The 15,109-nt window shown below is 44.8% G+C and overlaps 1 protein-coding gene across 8 annotated transcripts in view; it reads right to left on the bottom strand.

Annotated features, from left to right (window-relative positions):
- The window catches only part of LOC104068987 (USP6 N-terminal-like protein), an 84,040-nt gene that overhangs the window by 15,020 nt on the left and 53,911 nt on the right, over nucleotides 1-15,109 (bottom strand). For 7 of the 8 annotated variants that reach the window (XM_054068254.1, XM_054068250.1, XM_054068252.1 and 4 more), the window contains 5 exons: nucleotides 11,567-11,640; nucleotides 10,948-11,033; nucleotides 10,080-10,119; nucleotides 9,274-9,354; nucleotides 1,352-1,459 (listed from right to left, as the gene is read on the bottom strand). In XM_054068254.1, the coding sequence (XP_053924229.1) occupies nucleotides 1,352-1,459; nucleotides 9,274-9,354; nucleotides 10,080-10,119; nucleotides 10,948-11,033; nucleotides 11,567-11,632 (381 nt within the window). In that variant the 5' untranslated portion in view covers nucleotides 11,633-11,640. The other variant, XM_054068255.1, reaches the window with a different exon arrangement.

Raw genomic sequence — 15,109 nt, forward strand, 5'->3', positions numbered from 1 at the left:
TGAGCCCAGCCAGCCTTTCCTAAGCTCCTGCATGTGACTCCACCCCAGTGGCATCTCGCTATTAACATCTACACTTGACTAACTATAATAAGTGGTAGCATCATCATGCTTAATAGGCAGGGATTTTTAGAAACACCTGCTGAAGGCAGCACACAGCCTCCTGTCTCCAAAACATAACTGTCTACTGACTCCACAACACCCTGATCCTTGCCTAGGTAAGTGATAGAAGCTAAATCATAATATAAGTTTGGAAACTAAGTTAGTTATCAGCTAAGGACTTCCACATGCTGCCTATGCGAAGAGGAAGTGTAAAGGAGCCAAGCTGCCTGAAATAAAAAATAACAAAACACAGCGAGCCCTGTAATTCAAGTTCTTGTTCAACACATGCTACAAAGATTGCTTATTTTATACTACGGAATCCAAGCATGCAGCATGCAGTGCTTTGATAAAAAGCAAAGTAAGGCACACTTTTCTCCTATCTGCAGAGAAACCAAGTCATTTTTAACAGAAAAAAAAAATACAAACTTTCAAGAGAGTTATAAAAAGATTGAATATGGAAGATAAAAGAAGCTATTTCAATCCAAGCTCTTTCAACACTGCTAGACAACTTCCAGCTGCACATCTAAGATGTAAGCCAGGATCCCGTCCTCAGAAATCTTCCCACCTAAGCTTTCAAGACCTGCCTTCACCCCACCCTTAATTGTGTTTTTCAACTAAGGACCCACTGTTGGCTGGTTTAAGGCTTCTGACCTTGCTGCACATTTCAAAATACCCCAAGCAACATTTTTAAGCACACAGAGAGGTTTCAGGTACCCTGATCCAGCACCTACCCACTTCAGGTACTCATGGCTACTCCGCATCATTCCAGAGAGTTCAAGGAACTGCAAGAGGTACATTTGCTAAGCTTCCATTTCCTCTTCCCTGCATCTTTCCCTAAGGAAACAGCATCTTTGCTTGTGGCTTACAGCAGAATAAATGGAAGCATTGTGTTAGTGAAATCAGCCGGCTAATTGCTAAAAGCCCCTAGTCTATATGCACAGATAGAGAGTTTATCTGCTCTGCATTTTCTGTTCTCACTAATTTTAAGCCTTTCCTTCTTAGAGGCTGCAGCAGTTCAGAGACAGGATTGGTCCCCATCACCAGCACACACTGTAGTGTGTTCAGTACACCATTACCCTGCAAGGGAGGATGCAAGGGCTGAGTGTGTCCACACCTCCTCTTAAGGCATCCCTGTAGGAACTCTGCCCATATGGGTGGAGATGGAGACACCTGACCTAGTCAATGAAGCCCCATCAAACAGCCTCCCCAACACCTTTCCCCCCCCATTGTCTTTGCCAGGAAGAGCACATACCTCATATTTTCCTTCATTCTCCTTCTTCATCTTCTCAACATCCAGCAGAAGCGCCCAGACCTGGCCTCGCACCTGAAGTGGGATCCCTTTGTACACTCGCCGGCACATCTATGGGGAGGGAACCGTGTGCAAGGTTAGCTGGTCCTCCTGGTGGCAAAATATATTTGCTCCATGATTTGCTGCTACAGACCACCAGCCATATAAGCAGCAGCTCAACTGATCATTTATCTGCCTGTGCTGGTGGAGAGAGGACATGTCCAATCTGATGGATGAGTTGAGCACCTGCATCCATCAAAGACACCTACTCAGTCAAAATCAAGTCTTACTGGATGAGCTGAACAAAGACCATTCCCTTTGTATGTGGAGACATCCCAGATGCTTCCCAGCAGTCACACAGCATGTATGCCAGCCTGTCTATCACCTGGTTCCTCAGGGACTGGGAGAAAAATACACTTCACCTTGGAGAGGAGAACCCTTACTCTGAGAGCCACAGGGACATGTCCACAGCAAGTCTCACGGCTTGACAAGCAGCAAAAGAGACTGGGGGGTACACTAAGGGCTCTTCCCTGAACGTACAGGGTACTCCTTAAGCAAGGAGAGGACAGGGGACAAAGACTGCATGTGTCCTTCCTCCTGCCTTCACATGTTCACTTAATCTCACAGGTGTCTCTTCCCCTTTTTCCTGTCATAAAGCCCTCCCTCTCTAAAAAGACCATGAAACTAAATGGAAAACAAAACATAACATAGAAGCTTTTGCTCCATCCCTGACTTCTCTCATTAAAGAAAAAGTTTCATTAAAATGTAAAAGGCCTCATTTCTGAGTATTTTGCTCCCTTTCATTCATCCCAGCTGTGAAATGCATTGCACCTGCACTACAAAGCCAACCACAGCACTCCTCCTGGTTTCTAAGGACCCTGGGTTATGCTGAAGGATCTGCTGCACCTGTCCAAGCTCCAGCCACAGCGTGGATTTACATTGTGGCATGATGGTCCCTAAGCATTGTGCAATTCCTTCGGAGGGGACAAAGGTGCTGGATTTCCAGTCATGGCAATGAGTTGGGCCTGAGCGGGGCAGCGCCCAACCACGCAATAAATTGGATCTACCAGCATCCGACCTCCTTCAAAATTTCTGCTCTCCTTTCATAGGTGTTCTGCTTCACAGATTTCAAACTGATGCAAGAGAAAAGTGCAATTCACGGAGCAGCATCCAGATCCTAGCAGAAGTTTTTCTGGTTGTCGTCCTGCCACGTAGCCCTTGTATCCCTTACACCAAACTGAACATTTGCTCCTGTTACCTTTCTATTCTGACACATCTTGCATCAGCTTTTTCTATTCTAGCTTGACTTTTTAATGCCAGCCTTTGCATAAGGCTATAAAGGACAAAATCATGGCACTGCATTGGCAACCCACCTGGGCTCGCAGCTACCAAGACCACAGACCCATGCTCCTCATTTCATCACCTTCTGAATGGCAGCACTGTGCCAACTGAGTGCAAAACACAGCAACGATGGTTCCTGCCCCAAAGAGTCTGTATGAGATGAGATAGGAGACAGGGTACCAGGAGACAGGGTACAAGTAGACAGGCTACGGGACAGCAAAGAAATACCACTATCCCAGACAAAATGAGCATATAAAATAGCTATTCAATAAATGCCAAGACCAATGCACGTACTACTAGGAGAGCTAGATGTGCGCTAGAACACTTTTCCATCACATTATGTTAAATATTTCAGTATTTCTGCTGACACAACAAATGTCTGTGTAACGTATCCTGATTCTCTAAGTGTAATGGACATTCAACACTTAAAACCACATTCTCAGCACTTGACAAACACTTGCTCTGCCCCAGGTGTTGCTCAGCACCAGCTCTGAAGGTGCAAAGCATAGCCAGGACCATACACCACAGAAATCTTTCCAAGATCCTGCCCTCCCCACTGTACACACCAAATGAAAGCTGCCCCCTAAAAAGCATCTCACTACCGAGATATACCTACATAAGGCCACCACTCTATTCAACAGCACCCTATGTTTTAAGTGGGACACCACTAACTCACTGGCTGCAGCCCCAGGGAAGCCACTCCTGCCCATCTTCACATGAGGAAGTGCTTCTGGAGGACAGCAAACCTTCCCGCCGTGCTGACCAGCTTCATCCCAATGGCTGATAGACCAAGGAGCCAAAGAAGAGATTCCCATCTCTCAAGAGTCATTAAATCAGGACGAAAAAAGTGCAATGCATCAAGAGACACAAAGCAATGTGTTTAGATGAGCCATGTCCCCAAAGTGGTACTGGTAAGGTACCCATAAAAGCTTGGCTCCTGTGAGCATCTGTGATTTCATGAAGCAAAAGCTGGCATAGGATCAAGAAACTGGAGTATGTACCAGTTCAGTTAAAATCACCAGTTCAGAAAAAATTATTTATTTCCAAGGGATTAGACTGAGAGCTGCTGAGGTAGGAAATGATGCTCAGCTTCGTACAAAGACTATGATTTTGTTTTGAATTACCAGAGCTGGTATTGTACTTTAATAACTGCAACCCTGACTGGCATATAGTAAATATCTCTAATTATTTTCTCTGCAAGACAGTGGCAGGAACAGAGGAGTTACAAAACATGGTGGAACTGAACTGAAATGCCTCCCTGTTATTTAACCAAGGGTTCTTCTCCTCCCACCACCTCCAGATGTGACAGTAGTGGGATTCCAACTGTGACTCACATGAAGGAAAAATGAGCAATTTTCCTCCACTGCTTCCTTCAACTTAAAGGAAAACAGGGAAAACATCATTAAGAGCAGCATTTATGCTGGGATGAACTGATGGAGAGAAGGCAGCAGGTGATGGCAACTCCTGCTCCATGAGAGAAGAAAAAACAACCCTCAAGATCACCATCTCCTTTTCTCTCTTATAAATCACTCAGCCCTTATGGACGGGAAGAGAGCACCTAGACCATGCACCATGCAGACTGACAGACAGAACAACACACAGCAGGAAGAACAGACATTATTCCATTTCACAAGTGGCAATGCTGGTGGTCAAAGCAACAGCTCAAGGTGCTGTTAAGAATGGTCATGTTTAAGCCAAGGACTGAACCCACAGTGTCTAAAACTTCCTCCGGTTTTTGCCATAGGATCATCTTCCCTCTCTCGGCTTTAACATATAAAGCCTGTGGCACAGAGGCCACTGTCACCCCATCCCCACCTTTGATCTCCCATGTACATTCTTTTCAGTAGATAGGATGGGGAAGACTATAGAAGTACAGACCTGAGCTCCATCTTCCTGCATCAGAGATCTCCTCTGAGAAGTACACAACCAAGTGTTTCAGGTCTTTAATTAGAGGGGTGGACTCACTGCCTTTAAATACAGGAAGTCTTTTTGCAGTAACTGTAAAGTTCTTTAATGCTGAAGTTAAAAGAGGTCTGAGAGGGGTGAGTTGGGTTTGTAAAGCAGAATATACATATTTCGGCCCACTTTCACATTTTGAAGAAGTTAGCTTCTCAAACATGTACGTGGTCAACTCAGGAGAGTCTGCAGGAGTAATGCCCAAATTTTGAGTGTGCATGGCAATTTCACTTTAAAATCTATCCATATACTCAACATATGTTTCCAACACCCTAAACTGGGGGGCAGCCCTCCTTCCTCAGTTCCTTCAGCGCTCAAAGAGTGATCCCTCTGGAGAGGAAGGAATCCTTCACTTGCTCCAGCAGCGATGACCCAGGGGAGCTAGGCTGTGAAAATCTTCAACTATAGCGGTGGGTGAACCCACTGCCATGACCACCACCACCCCAGAGGACTTCTTTTTGATTGATAATGTGGCTGTGCAATGCACTTGGTAGGATGGACTTCGCTGTGCATGGTTTTCTTTCTGTATGGATAATGGTTGCTCCAAACTCGCATGTTGTCCCTGCAGCTGGAGCCTTGGCGGTGCGATATGGGGTGCCAGAAGCTCTGCGGCAGTTTCAGAAGTAAAGCACAGGCAAATTGAAAATTTAAAGCTGATGAGTTGTGAGTGGGCATTTACATTTATTAACAAAGCAGACTTTTGGAAGAGAAAATAATGCTACTTGCCTTTCCAAAATGGCAAAATCTAGCAGCAGATGTCACCCTGCATCTCCCAGGCACAACTCCCTTTTTTTTCCATGGCATTTGTTGGCAGGAGGCCTGACTTCAGCCGACCCTGCCACAACAAACATCTCCTGGCTCTCCCCAGCATTAGCAGATTATTTGCTCTTGGAAGTCTGTGTCAGGCCACACAGAGCCCTGATTCAAGCCTTAACTGCTTTGTTGGCATGCACTGGATTAAGCACCCTGCACTCCTATGACCTTAGCAGAGACAAGGCTACCCCTGTGCACAAAGACAGGCTTTGCCTACAAGACACATATCCCTGGCAGAAGACATCCCTCTCTAAAGGTCCCATCCCACATGGTCAGGAGCAAGAAGCAGCCTTGACGCAGAGGTCATGTCCTCTTTCAAGGACTGATACTTCTGGCTGAAATCCACTTATTTCAGGGCTATGATTAATAAATTATCCAGCTATAGAGTACACGCAGAACAGTCTCTTTTTTTCTCTGCAAAACTGTGCTGACTCAACTGTGTATATTCTTACATGACACCAACCACTTCCTAACATTCCCAAGCAGAGTCACACTGGAATTCAAACTTGGGTTTAAAATGGCAGTGAAGAGGACAGACACCACCTGAGCCTTCCTGTGCTGAACCCTGAACTACACAGTATCACACTTCTTTGCATGCTTGATATACCTTAATACTGCAAAGCAGTGTGGTCCTTACATGGACTCCTTTATTTTCATATCCTTTCCCTTGTGGGAGTACAGCCAGAAAAAGGTACTACTGCATCAGTCTAACCTAATCCATCAGGAATTGTGCTGGTATCACTTTTCGTTGATATTGCTACTGAAATTAAATCAGATCACTAAAAAATATGTCTAGAACAGAGGCAGATCTGATGTGGTGATGAGCACAAGGAACCCCAGGGACACGACTTTAATTAAGATAATCCTATTTGTTGCTCATCCTGAAACAGGTTGTGCTAGGAATGTTTTAAGGCATAACTAGACCTGGGCTAGGGACTGTAAGAGGCTGTCCTCTTGAGGGTTTTTTCCAGCCTTATTTCCTATAATTTGTGACAGCCACAACAGCCATACTGTAATCAGAAGCACATATGGATACACACTGGCAGCAGGTGAGGGAACAGAAAGCCAAACATGCCACACTCTAGCAATGGCTCATCCTGAAGGTCTGAAAAAGCTGCTTTCTTGCCCACTGAATGGTGATGGGTGTTTGCTTTAGGGCCAGTACCCTGGATGGGTACACAACCTCCCTCCTCCTGCTGAGATTTCCTAACACAGAAGCTAGGACAAGAACTTCAACCCCAATCAGGTACTAAGATGCTTCAAAACATGACAGCCTACTTGATAAGCCCTTCATAGGGTCAGCTGTCTGCCAACTCCAGCACATGAAAACTGGGACCCAGAAGTTTGACCCTCATGTCCATTAAGCCTCAGCCTGGAAAAAAAGACAGGTTTTCTACATCACTTCAGCAGAGCCAAAGTCAGGGCAGCTTCCCTGTAAAACTGCCTGGGGTTCCTGCAACAAGATTTTTTTCCCTCTAACAAAGCAGAGTCTATCAAACTGAACATCAAAGGTAAGGCTCCTGTCTTCAGTAAGAGTCTTTTTTTCAAAGATGACATCCTAGACTTTATTAAAATAACACAGAGCTGCTGTCTTTTGACGCTCAGGCTTCCATCACATCAGCAAAGGGCCAAAAAGAAACTTGAAGGAAAAGTGCAAATGCAGATGTGACAGCCAGAGTGCTCAGAGAGAGAACAAAACCAACCCACTCCACTTTAGAAAAATCAGATCAAGGGCTTGTCACATTCGCTTTAGCTAGAAAAACAATCGTAACCATCTGAAGAGGATGACTGATCCCAGCATAAGGTCCTTGAAACCTGAGCTGCACCCAGCTGTTGCAGCAGGAATCTCCAAGCACCTTCCACACTCCCAACACAAGAGCATGGGGTTGCATATCCAGGTCAATGATACAACCTAATTTTTTGTTTTTAAAATGCACTTTTTTGTGCCTCCCAGGGTCTTTGCACTTAACGTTGCGTGGCTGCTCTGATGTGCAGACCTTCCTGCCTGCACTTGTACTAGCACAAGGCAGCAGGGTGTTAGGCTGGATGGGACTGAAACCAAAGTTCCTTTCTACTCCTCAGTGTCACCAGACTGCTCCTTTTCCTGCTTGGGGCCAAGCCCCGCTCCCCTGTTTGCTGGGAGCAGGGATGCCTATTTCTAGTCCCTCAATACAGGGACAATGCCATGTCTGTGCTCAAGAGTCATCATCCATTTACAGGCTTCTATGAATACCACCATTTATTCCATTACAAGAGCTCCGTGATCTTCTGACCCAAAGACCCTCAAAACCTGCTCGCCAGTCTAGCCCCTTGCTATCCAGCAGACCTAAGCAACATTGTCTGCAGTGTGCTTAATACACCTGCTAATTATCAGGGTAAATCCAAGACAGATGGGAGTCACTACGACTCCACACACCCCTCCCCGAGGATCCTGTCTGTCCCAACCAGCTGACCCAGGGAAGTCAAGGTGTGCCAAAAACATTCATCATTACCCATCCCAAACATCCTTCAGGATCTCAAAGAATTCTCTGCACTATACTGGAATTTAGTGTTTTACCCAGAAGACCACTAACCAATTAGTGCTAACTTCTAATTAGAAAAACCAAAGCCACAGGAGAGCCTCCATTTTTGCCCGTGGAGCAGCACTGATGAACAAAATAACTAGAAACACCCTGAAGAAAATAGAAGGCTTATAAAACCCCAAGCACATCTCCACCCCATCCTCGCTGTAACAAATATAAGATTTTGGTTCTGTTCTTTATTTTAAAGAGAAGACTATAGCTGGCTTTTGTCTGGGTGAACTTGACATCACTCTGGATGGCCAGGTGGGGGGATGCTCTGCTCAGTCTTCTCCTGTAGCTATGCAGATATCCTCTGACCATCCTTTTAACCCAAGCTCAAGTTTCTCCCAAGGTCTGTTAGCAGGAACTAGAAGCAATACAGCCAAACACCCTTCTCCTTCAAATAAGGAGGCTGGAGAGTGTATGGCAACAAGGTGATGTTGGGCTTCAGTCCTCTTGTGTGCAGAGTACTGTAAGCAAAGCAGGTCAGGCATGATGCTCCTCTGCTTACCCAGCAATGGTCCTGTCATTAGGTTTAAAGGGGGTTGTTTAAATAATTTTGTAATAGGAACACATTACAAATATTATCTATTAAAAACACCTCAGTTTTGCAGTGGCATTTCGTGCAGAGTTAATTTTGAACACTAAAGGCAAGACACAAGGTCCGTGTCTCTATCCCTGATTTCCACAGATGGGTGCATACAATCATAATGCCTAAGCACCTGAAGGGCTTCTCACAGGTACAGCTAGGAGCAAAATATACAATCTGGGTGGTGTCCTAGACCAATAACTCTCCTTCAAAAAAAAAACTATGAGAAACATAGCTGGGCCATATCAGTGACATTTCCCATGCCAGTCCCAGGTGGTGGAGACACAGAAGTGACCTGTGGCATGGAACCTCCCCTGCTCTCAGAACAGAGATCCAGCTGGACACTCAAATATCTCTGCTGTGCTCCTGCTTGCACAGGGAAACAGTCAGAATTGCTATGTTAGCAGTTCTAGTCCAAACTATGCTAGTCAGAACAGAATTTATCCCTCATCTGGTAACCCAGCAACTTCAAGGGAAGATTTAAAATATTAAAGACTAATATGTAGAATTAGGCAATATTTTCCAGTGGTCTACAGTTTCTCTACCAAGTATTTGAAAGCCTGACTCATTGGAAAGATATACTGTTCCCATTCCTCTGGACACGCACTCTTTTTTTTCCTCCTTACCTTGTCACTATTCCTGTATTTGTTCCACTTCCTCAGCATCTTTAGCCACTTGTCCACACGTTCGATTTCCTGCTGTTTTTGCTGGTGCAACAGGGACAAAGACAAGACAAATTTAAAATAAAAGCCCCAGTCTTTTTAAGAAAAAAACTCCCGAAAACACAAAACTTCCTCCTTTTTAGACTTAAATGTCTATGCAAAGACCTCATATTTGGGATCGGAATAACCCCCGGGTGCTTACAGGAACTGGTAATTTTATCCCACGGTAATTAAAGCAGCATTAGTGAAAACAATGAGACACCCAGGCTTAATATAGAGAAAGCATTTTCAAAAAAGTATTTCATCACAACAAAAATCTTCAGTCAGCCTCAAATCATATCGTTCCGTCAGATTAACAGAAATGAGATGCTAGGTAGCCTCAGTAAGCAGGGTCCTAACAGAGGACATGCTCCCAGCTCAGGGGAGATGAGGATGGAGATGCTCCACTGCTTTCCCCTGCACATGCAATCCCCTTTTCAAGCTGCAGCCACTGTACACTGTGTCAAAGCAGAGGGAAAAGTCCAAAATCACTTTAAAAGGTGCAATCTCAGTGCAGCATGGAAGAGGGGAGGTGCCTGACCCAGCAAAATAAAATCTCCAACAGCTGGGCATTGTGCAGAGTTCCCACCTCTGCACGAGTAGCAGTGACCAGTGGGCGCTGGATGCCTGCTTTGCTCTTGCTTGCACATTTGTTTCCTCAAAAACCGTTCCCTTCTCAGTTGGTGTGATAAGGATCCGATACCCATGATGACAGAGCTGGCAACTCTCACCTTCTCCTCCAAGGCTGTGCAGGTCGGCAGCTCCTGCTCGCTGGAAAAGCAAGGCGTCACCAGTTACTCTATGGGCAAGAAAGGGTGCAGAAGAGTGCAGGGTGCTGCAGCTCGGGGACCGCCTCAGGCAGCTGAGGAAATCTGGCTTGGGGTCTTCCTGCCTTTCCTACAGCTGTCCCCAATGAGGAACAGGTAGAGGAAGTGCCATGCAGAACCCCACCACTCTATGGAAGCTGCTGGGGGGTAATCAAGCACTGGACACTGCTGGAAATCCTGGGTATAAAGTTCCTCTTCAATATACAAATGATCAGGGATTTCTGGACAGCAATTGCTTCAAACCCTGCTCCTGCACACAAACACCTAATATTATAACTTTATGTTTGGATTTGGAATAAAAATATTTAAGTATTCTTCCCAGGCACAGGGTGTGTACCTAATTCATCTGCACCTTGCTTAAGATGGGGATTTCCTAAGGGAACCAAGAACAATCAGATAGCTTGTCTCACCTCTTCCTCCTCCTCCCTGACTCATTAGGTGCAAATGCAACATGAGACGTCTCTCCCTCTGTGACACACTGAGGGTCTCCACAGAGGCACAGGAGCACCAGCCTGCATCCTCTGACACCAGGCTTGTGGTGGGAAACCATTTATAAGCCTTACCTTGCTGCATATTCAAAGCATCAGAGTGTTCGAACATGTGTAGTTGAGGGAGGAGACACATCTAGTATTTCCTCTTGCATTTGGAACTGATCAAGCCAAGCCACAGAGCAGCTTATAGGAAAGATACTGAGTCTGCCATGCTCAGAGCAGATGTATGGTCTGCACAGACACATGGGTCATAGAAGACAGGAGAGGGCAGGAGGACTTACTGCAGGAATCCAAAGCGGTCTGTAACTTTGTACAGCGTGAAATTGGCATCTTCCCACAGATCAATCTGAGCTCCTTCCTGCCTGCCCTGAAAGCAGAAAGGGCATGCATCAGCCCCAGCATTAGGAATACCCCAGTGCCCAGCATTAGGAATACCCCAGTGCCCACAGCCCACCCTCCAGTGCCTGCATCCCTCCTTCCCTGTATTCTAGAAGGCATAGAACCAGGAGCCCAAAACCTGTTCTAAAGAGGCAAAATCACAGGCATGAAAAAAATGCACAAGTTCAGCCTACCCAACATCCCTGGTGTGCCTCTGCCATGGGCTGGGGAGGGCTGTACATCAGAGAAATAAGTGCTGTAAGGCATAAGTCACCGTGGTGTTAACAGAGCCTTTTGGTATCTCTGCTGAGCCTACACAGGATCCACAAGAAACTCTGGGGATGTGGTGAGAGGGGATATGCAGGCAGAAGCAAGCAGGGAGAGCTGGCATCAAGCCTAATGGCTTAGGGGTTATTGGGACAATGCCTGCAAGGAGGCAAAAGCTCTTATTTGAAGCATTCCTAATCAATTAAATAGCTTTGGCCTTAGTCAGCATGTTGGGGAGAAACAGGAGGTTGGTACCTTCTCATACTTGGCAACGATCTCTGCTTTTTCCTGGGCTATTAAAGACTCTATATCTTTCTTCATGTCAAAAGCTGTAAGGCAAAAAAAAAAAAGAGAAAAAAAAAAAAGAGAGGGAAAAGAGAAAAGTTAATGTGCACACAATGTGGGAAATGTTTTAGGAAAGTGCTAATAGGAAAAACCTTTGCTGACAACTGTAGCTTCCAGCTGTATCCCACAGCTAAAATCGGCTGAGGCTCAAAAGTCCCAGTACAAAGTGTGCACAGAGATTACTGCACACAGCATGACTCCCAGCTCTCCACTCTCTATATGGGGACACAACTGAAATTGAGCAAGGGGGAATCTTGTCTGCTGGAAGACATCACGCCTTTGTTCTTAGGCACACACATGCTGGTACAAAACACACTGTGCTTATAAATCAAGACATGGCAACTAGATACAGAGCCTTTGTATTGCACAGGTTGCACACCAGCTGGATGCTGCACAGCATTCGTGTGGAAGACAGCAAACTGACATGCTCTTGCCTTCAGCTATGGATGTGAAGCCATGAGAGGCTCTGTAGAGCCATCTGAAGGCTGGTTTAACATCAAATGAGAAACAAGTTTTTGCCTACTGAAGTGTGCAAGCAACAAGTAAACTGCTGTCCAGATGATTACCTTCTACAAATGCCCTCAAAAGAAAAACAACGCAGCAGCAAGATGATCCTCATATACTCTGAGATGGCCCATTCTTGGTCTAAACAAGACCCAGTCCAGCTCTGTGAGGTCTGTGCCCACTGCTCTGCTTATCCCCCCTACATACATATGAGCAAGGTAACTTCCCACATCAAATATGACCCGAGTGTGGTCTTATAGAAGCTCCAAGGAGCATCCTCCCTGTCAAGCTGTAACAGAGATTTGATGAGCATCAGCACTTTCCAAGGCTCAGCTCATTTCTCTGCACCTTTGGATGTCTATAAGTGATTATTTGCCTCTTCTTATCAACTCCTTAATGCAACCTGTTTGCTGCCACGGTGTCTTTCAGGTGTGGATGGAGACGCTGGGAGACCTATCTTTTGCAATGAAGAATGAGGGAAATCAGCCAACACACACAGTTGCCACCAGTGACAGAAACATTAAACCATACACAATAATCAGGGCTACCAGGGCAGCTCTTCCAAGATGTTATCAATCAACTGCATAGGCATGTCACTGCTTTATGCTCATCTATACAGGCCCTGGAAAAAAACAAACTCTTCAAACTCATGGCAGGAATGGGTGCATCTTTCCCTGTTACTGACTCCCTAATCAAAACATAGCAAGGATAGAAATACTTTGTGTATTCTGTTCTCTAATTTTTATAAGCTGTGGCTCCTATTTTAAATGTTCCCATTAATTTTGCTCAATACACGTTAATCGCAGCTTCATTTTTCAAAGTAGCAAGATCTGAGTGACTGCTTCATGGTGTCATTTAATATATCTGCATCTTTTCCTTCCCACATCTTTCTTCTGTGAAGTTTAACTCAAAGGCAAATTCACTCCCTCACTTTTGATGTTTTTTGGTTGTTATGGGGCTAAAGAATTCAAATGAGGTCCTTTACATGCTGCTAAAAATAAAATATTCTGCAGACTGGGGAGAAAAAATAAACTGTACATCAAATTAAATGGACAAATTTTCAAGACATTTATGTAGTGGAAGTTATTCTGAACATCTCTGACCACACTCTGTAACAGCATAACCAGAGGTAGAGTGACTTGGTAACACAGGGGGTTTTACATAGCAGAAGAGAGCAGCAAGACCACATATATTTTGGCATCCACCTCTGCGAAAGCCTCTCTAAAGCCAGAAACTGGTGCAAAGCAGCCAGTTTTGTTTCCCATGTCTGGAATGTGCACATATGTTTTCTCTTTCTACTATAAGAGCACAAAAGACCAAATTTAGGAAAAATCTTGAAAGCAGAGAAAAAGGTTGATGGCAGTGAGAGGGGTAGAGATGGCAAGCGGCTGCACCAGCCTCAGCATCTGACTGCATTGCTGCTGTGTTTTGGAGTATAAAAGCAATGCTGTGCTTGACTAGGTGATTTTCAAAGTACTCTGGAGAGGGAACAGAATACAGTTTTGCTCTGTAAAAGCCTATGTTAAGTATAGATATTGAATATGCGTATTTCTAATATTTAATTCTGAGCATACTCAAACTCCAGAGTAGTTGGACACCATGAATTTACAACATTTGCTGGAGGGAAATGACACCTCGTGTACGTGAAAACTACCAAGATATTAATTTTCGGGAGAGTTTGACAAAACACATTATTCTGCCATGACATAAATAGGCTATTATAAATAGGCACAACACGTACCCACCACGCTTCTCCACATACCTTTTTCTTTTTTTGTAATACCCTACTCAAATGACTTTCTCAAACCTGCCACGCAATCTTCTCCTGTGAGTACTGCATTTTTGCAGCGAACAGATTTTTTTTTCCTTATGACAAACACACAAGGTGAAGCAGCTATGAACCAAAATGGTAAGAAAATGTAAACAACATGAGGACAGTATTAGATACATTTACTCCTATATAAGCAACAGAAACCCCCAAGCCATGCACATTTAAATCTAACTGGAAAACAAAGCTATTAACTAATTCCTTTCAAAAAGAACAAGTTGAAAAACTCCACAATCTGTCATCTTACACTAGAATTTGAAGCTTCCAGTTTACAATTTAAGGAAGTAAAAATTATTCCCAGCAATAGTAAGCCTAAAGATGCTTAATGACAATGCATGCTACTGCCCATGTGCTTTGAGCACTGTCTGGCCATTAGCAAGCCTGAAATAAAATATCCACATTTTGGATGAGGATAACATTCCTGAAATTAATTTGCAAGGTGGAATCTATATTATTGGAAGTGGAAAGAAGGTTCTTGTGTCAAACATCCAAGATGTGGCGCAAAATTGTTATCCATAAATCATATTTACTGTTATAAACTTCCCCCAAAAGTCCCACATTTTTCCAGTAAGATCTGCTTAGCTCCTGCCAGCCCATGCAGGCTGGTACCCACCAGGACCAGCCTGGCTCAGAGCATGGGAACCTCTGGCCACCAGTCACCCAGCCTGCATGTTGCAACCCTTGTTCACTGCCCAGAAGAGGAACCGCATACACATCTCCTGCTGCTCCCAACCACAACGTGATGTCTCCCACTTATAAACCCATTAGCAATAACCCTGACTAGTTTGCTCACTCCGTGCTGGTACCTGCAGAAGACACAGGCACTGCCATCTCTTTGCACAGATGTTGCTTGCCAAGGCCACATCTGCAGCCTTTTGCTAACCACCAGGTCCTCCTCTGCCCACTGCTCAATTTATAGGAAACAGGACAAACTTCCATTAAACTTCACCAGCATGTGAGACCTGTACAAAGAATTTAGTCTATCAAAAATGCAAATGAATGTGGTCTGAGGACTAGAGCTGAGACATTAAAGGCTCAGCTGACAGGTGGTGCAGAGTGTTGCAGGTGGTTGCACATCAGCATGTCTTGACACGTCCTTCCAGAAATTCACTGCAACCTCG

Source organism: Cuculus canorus, chromosome 5, assembly GCF_017976375.1.
Source record: "Cuculus canorus isolate bCucCan1 chromosome 5, bCucCan1.pri, whole genome shotgun sequence".
Taxonomy (NCBI): Eukaryota; Metazoa; Chordata; class Aves; order Cuculiformes; family Cuculidae; genus Cuculus; species Cuculus canorus.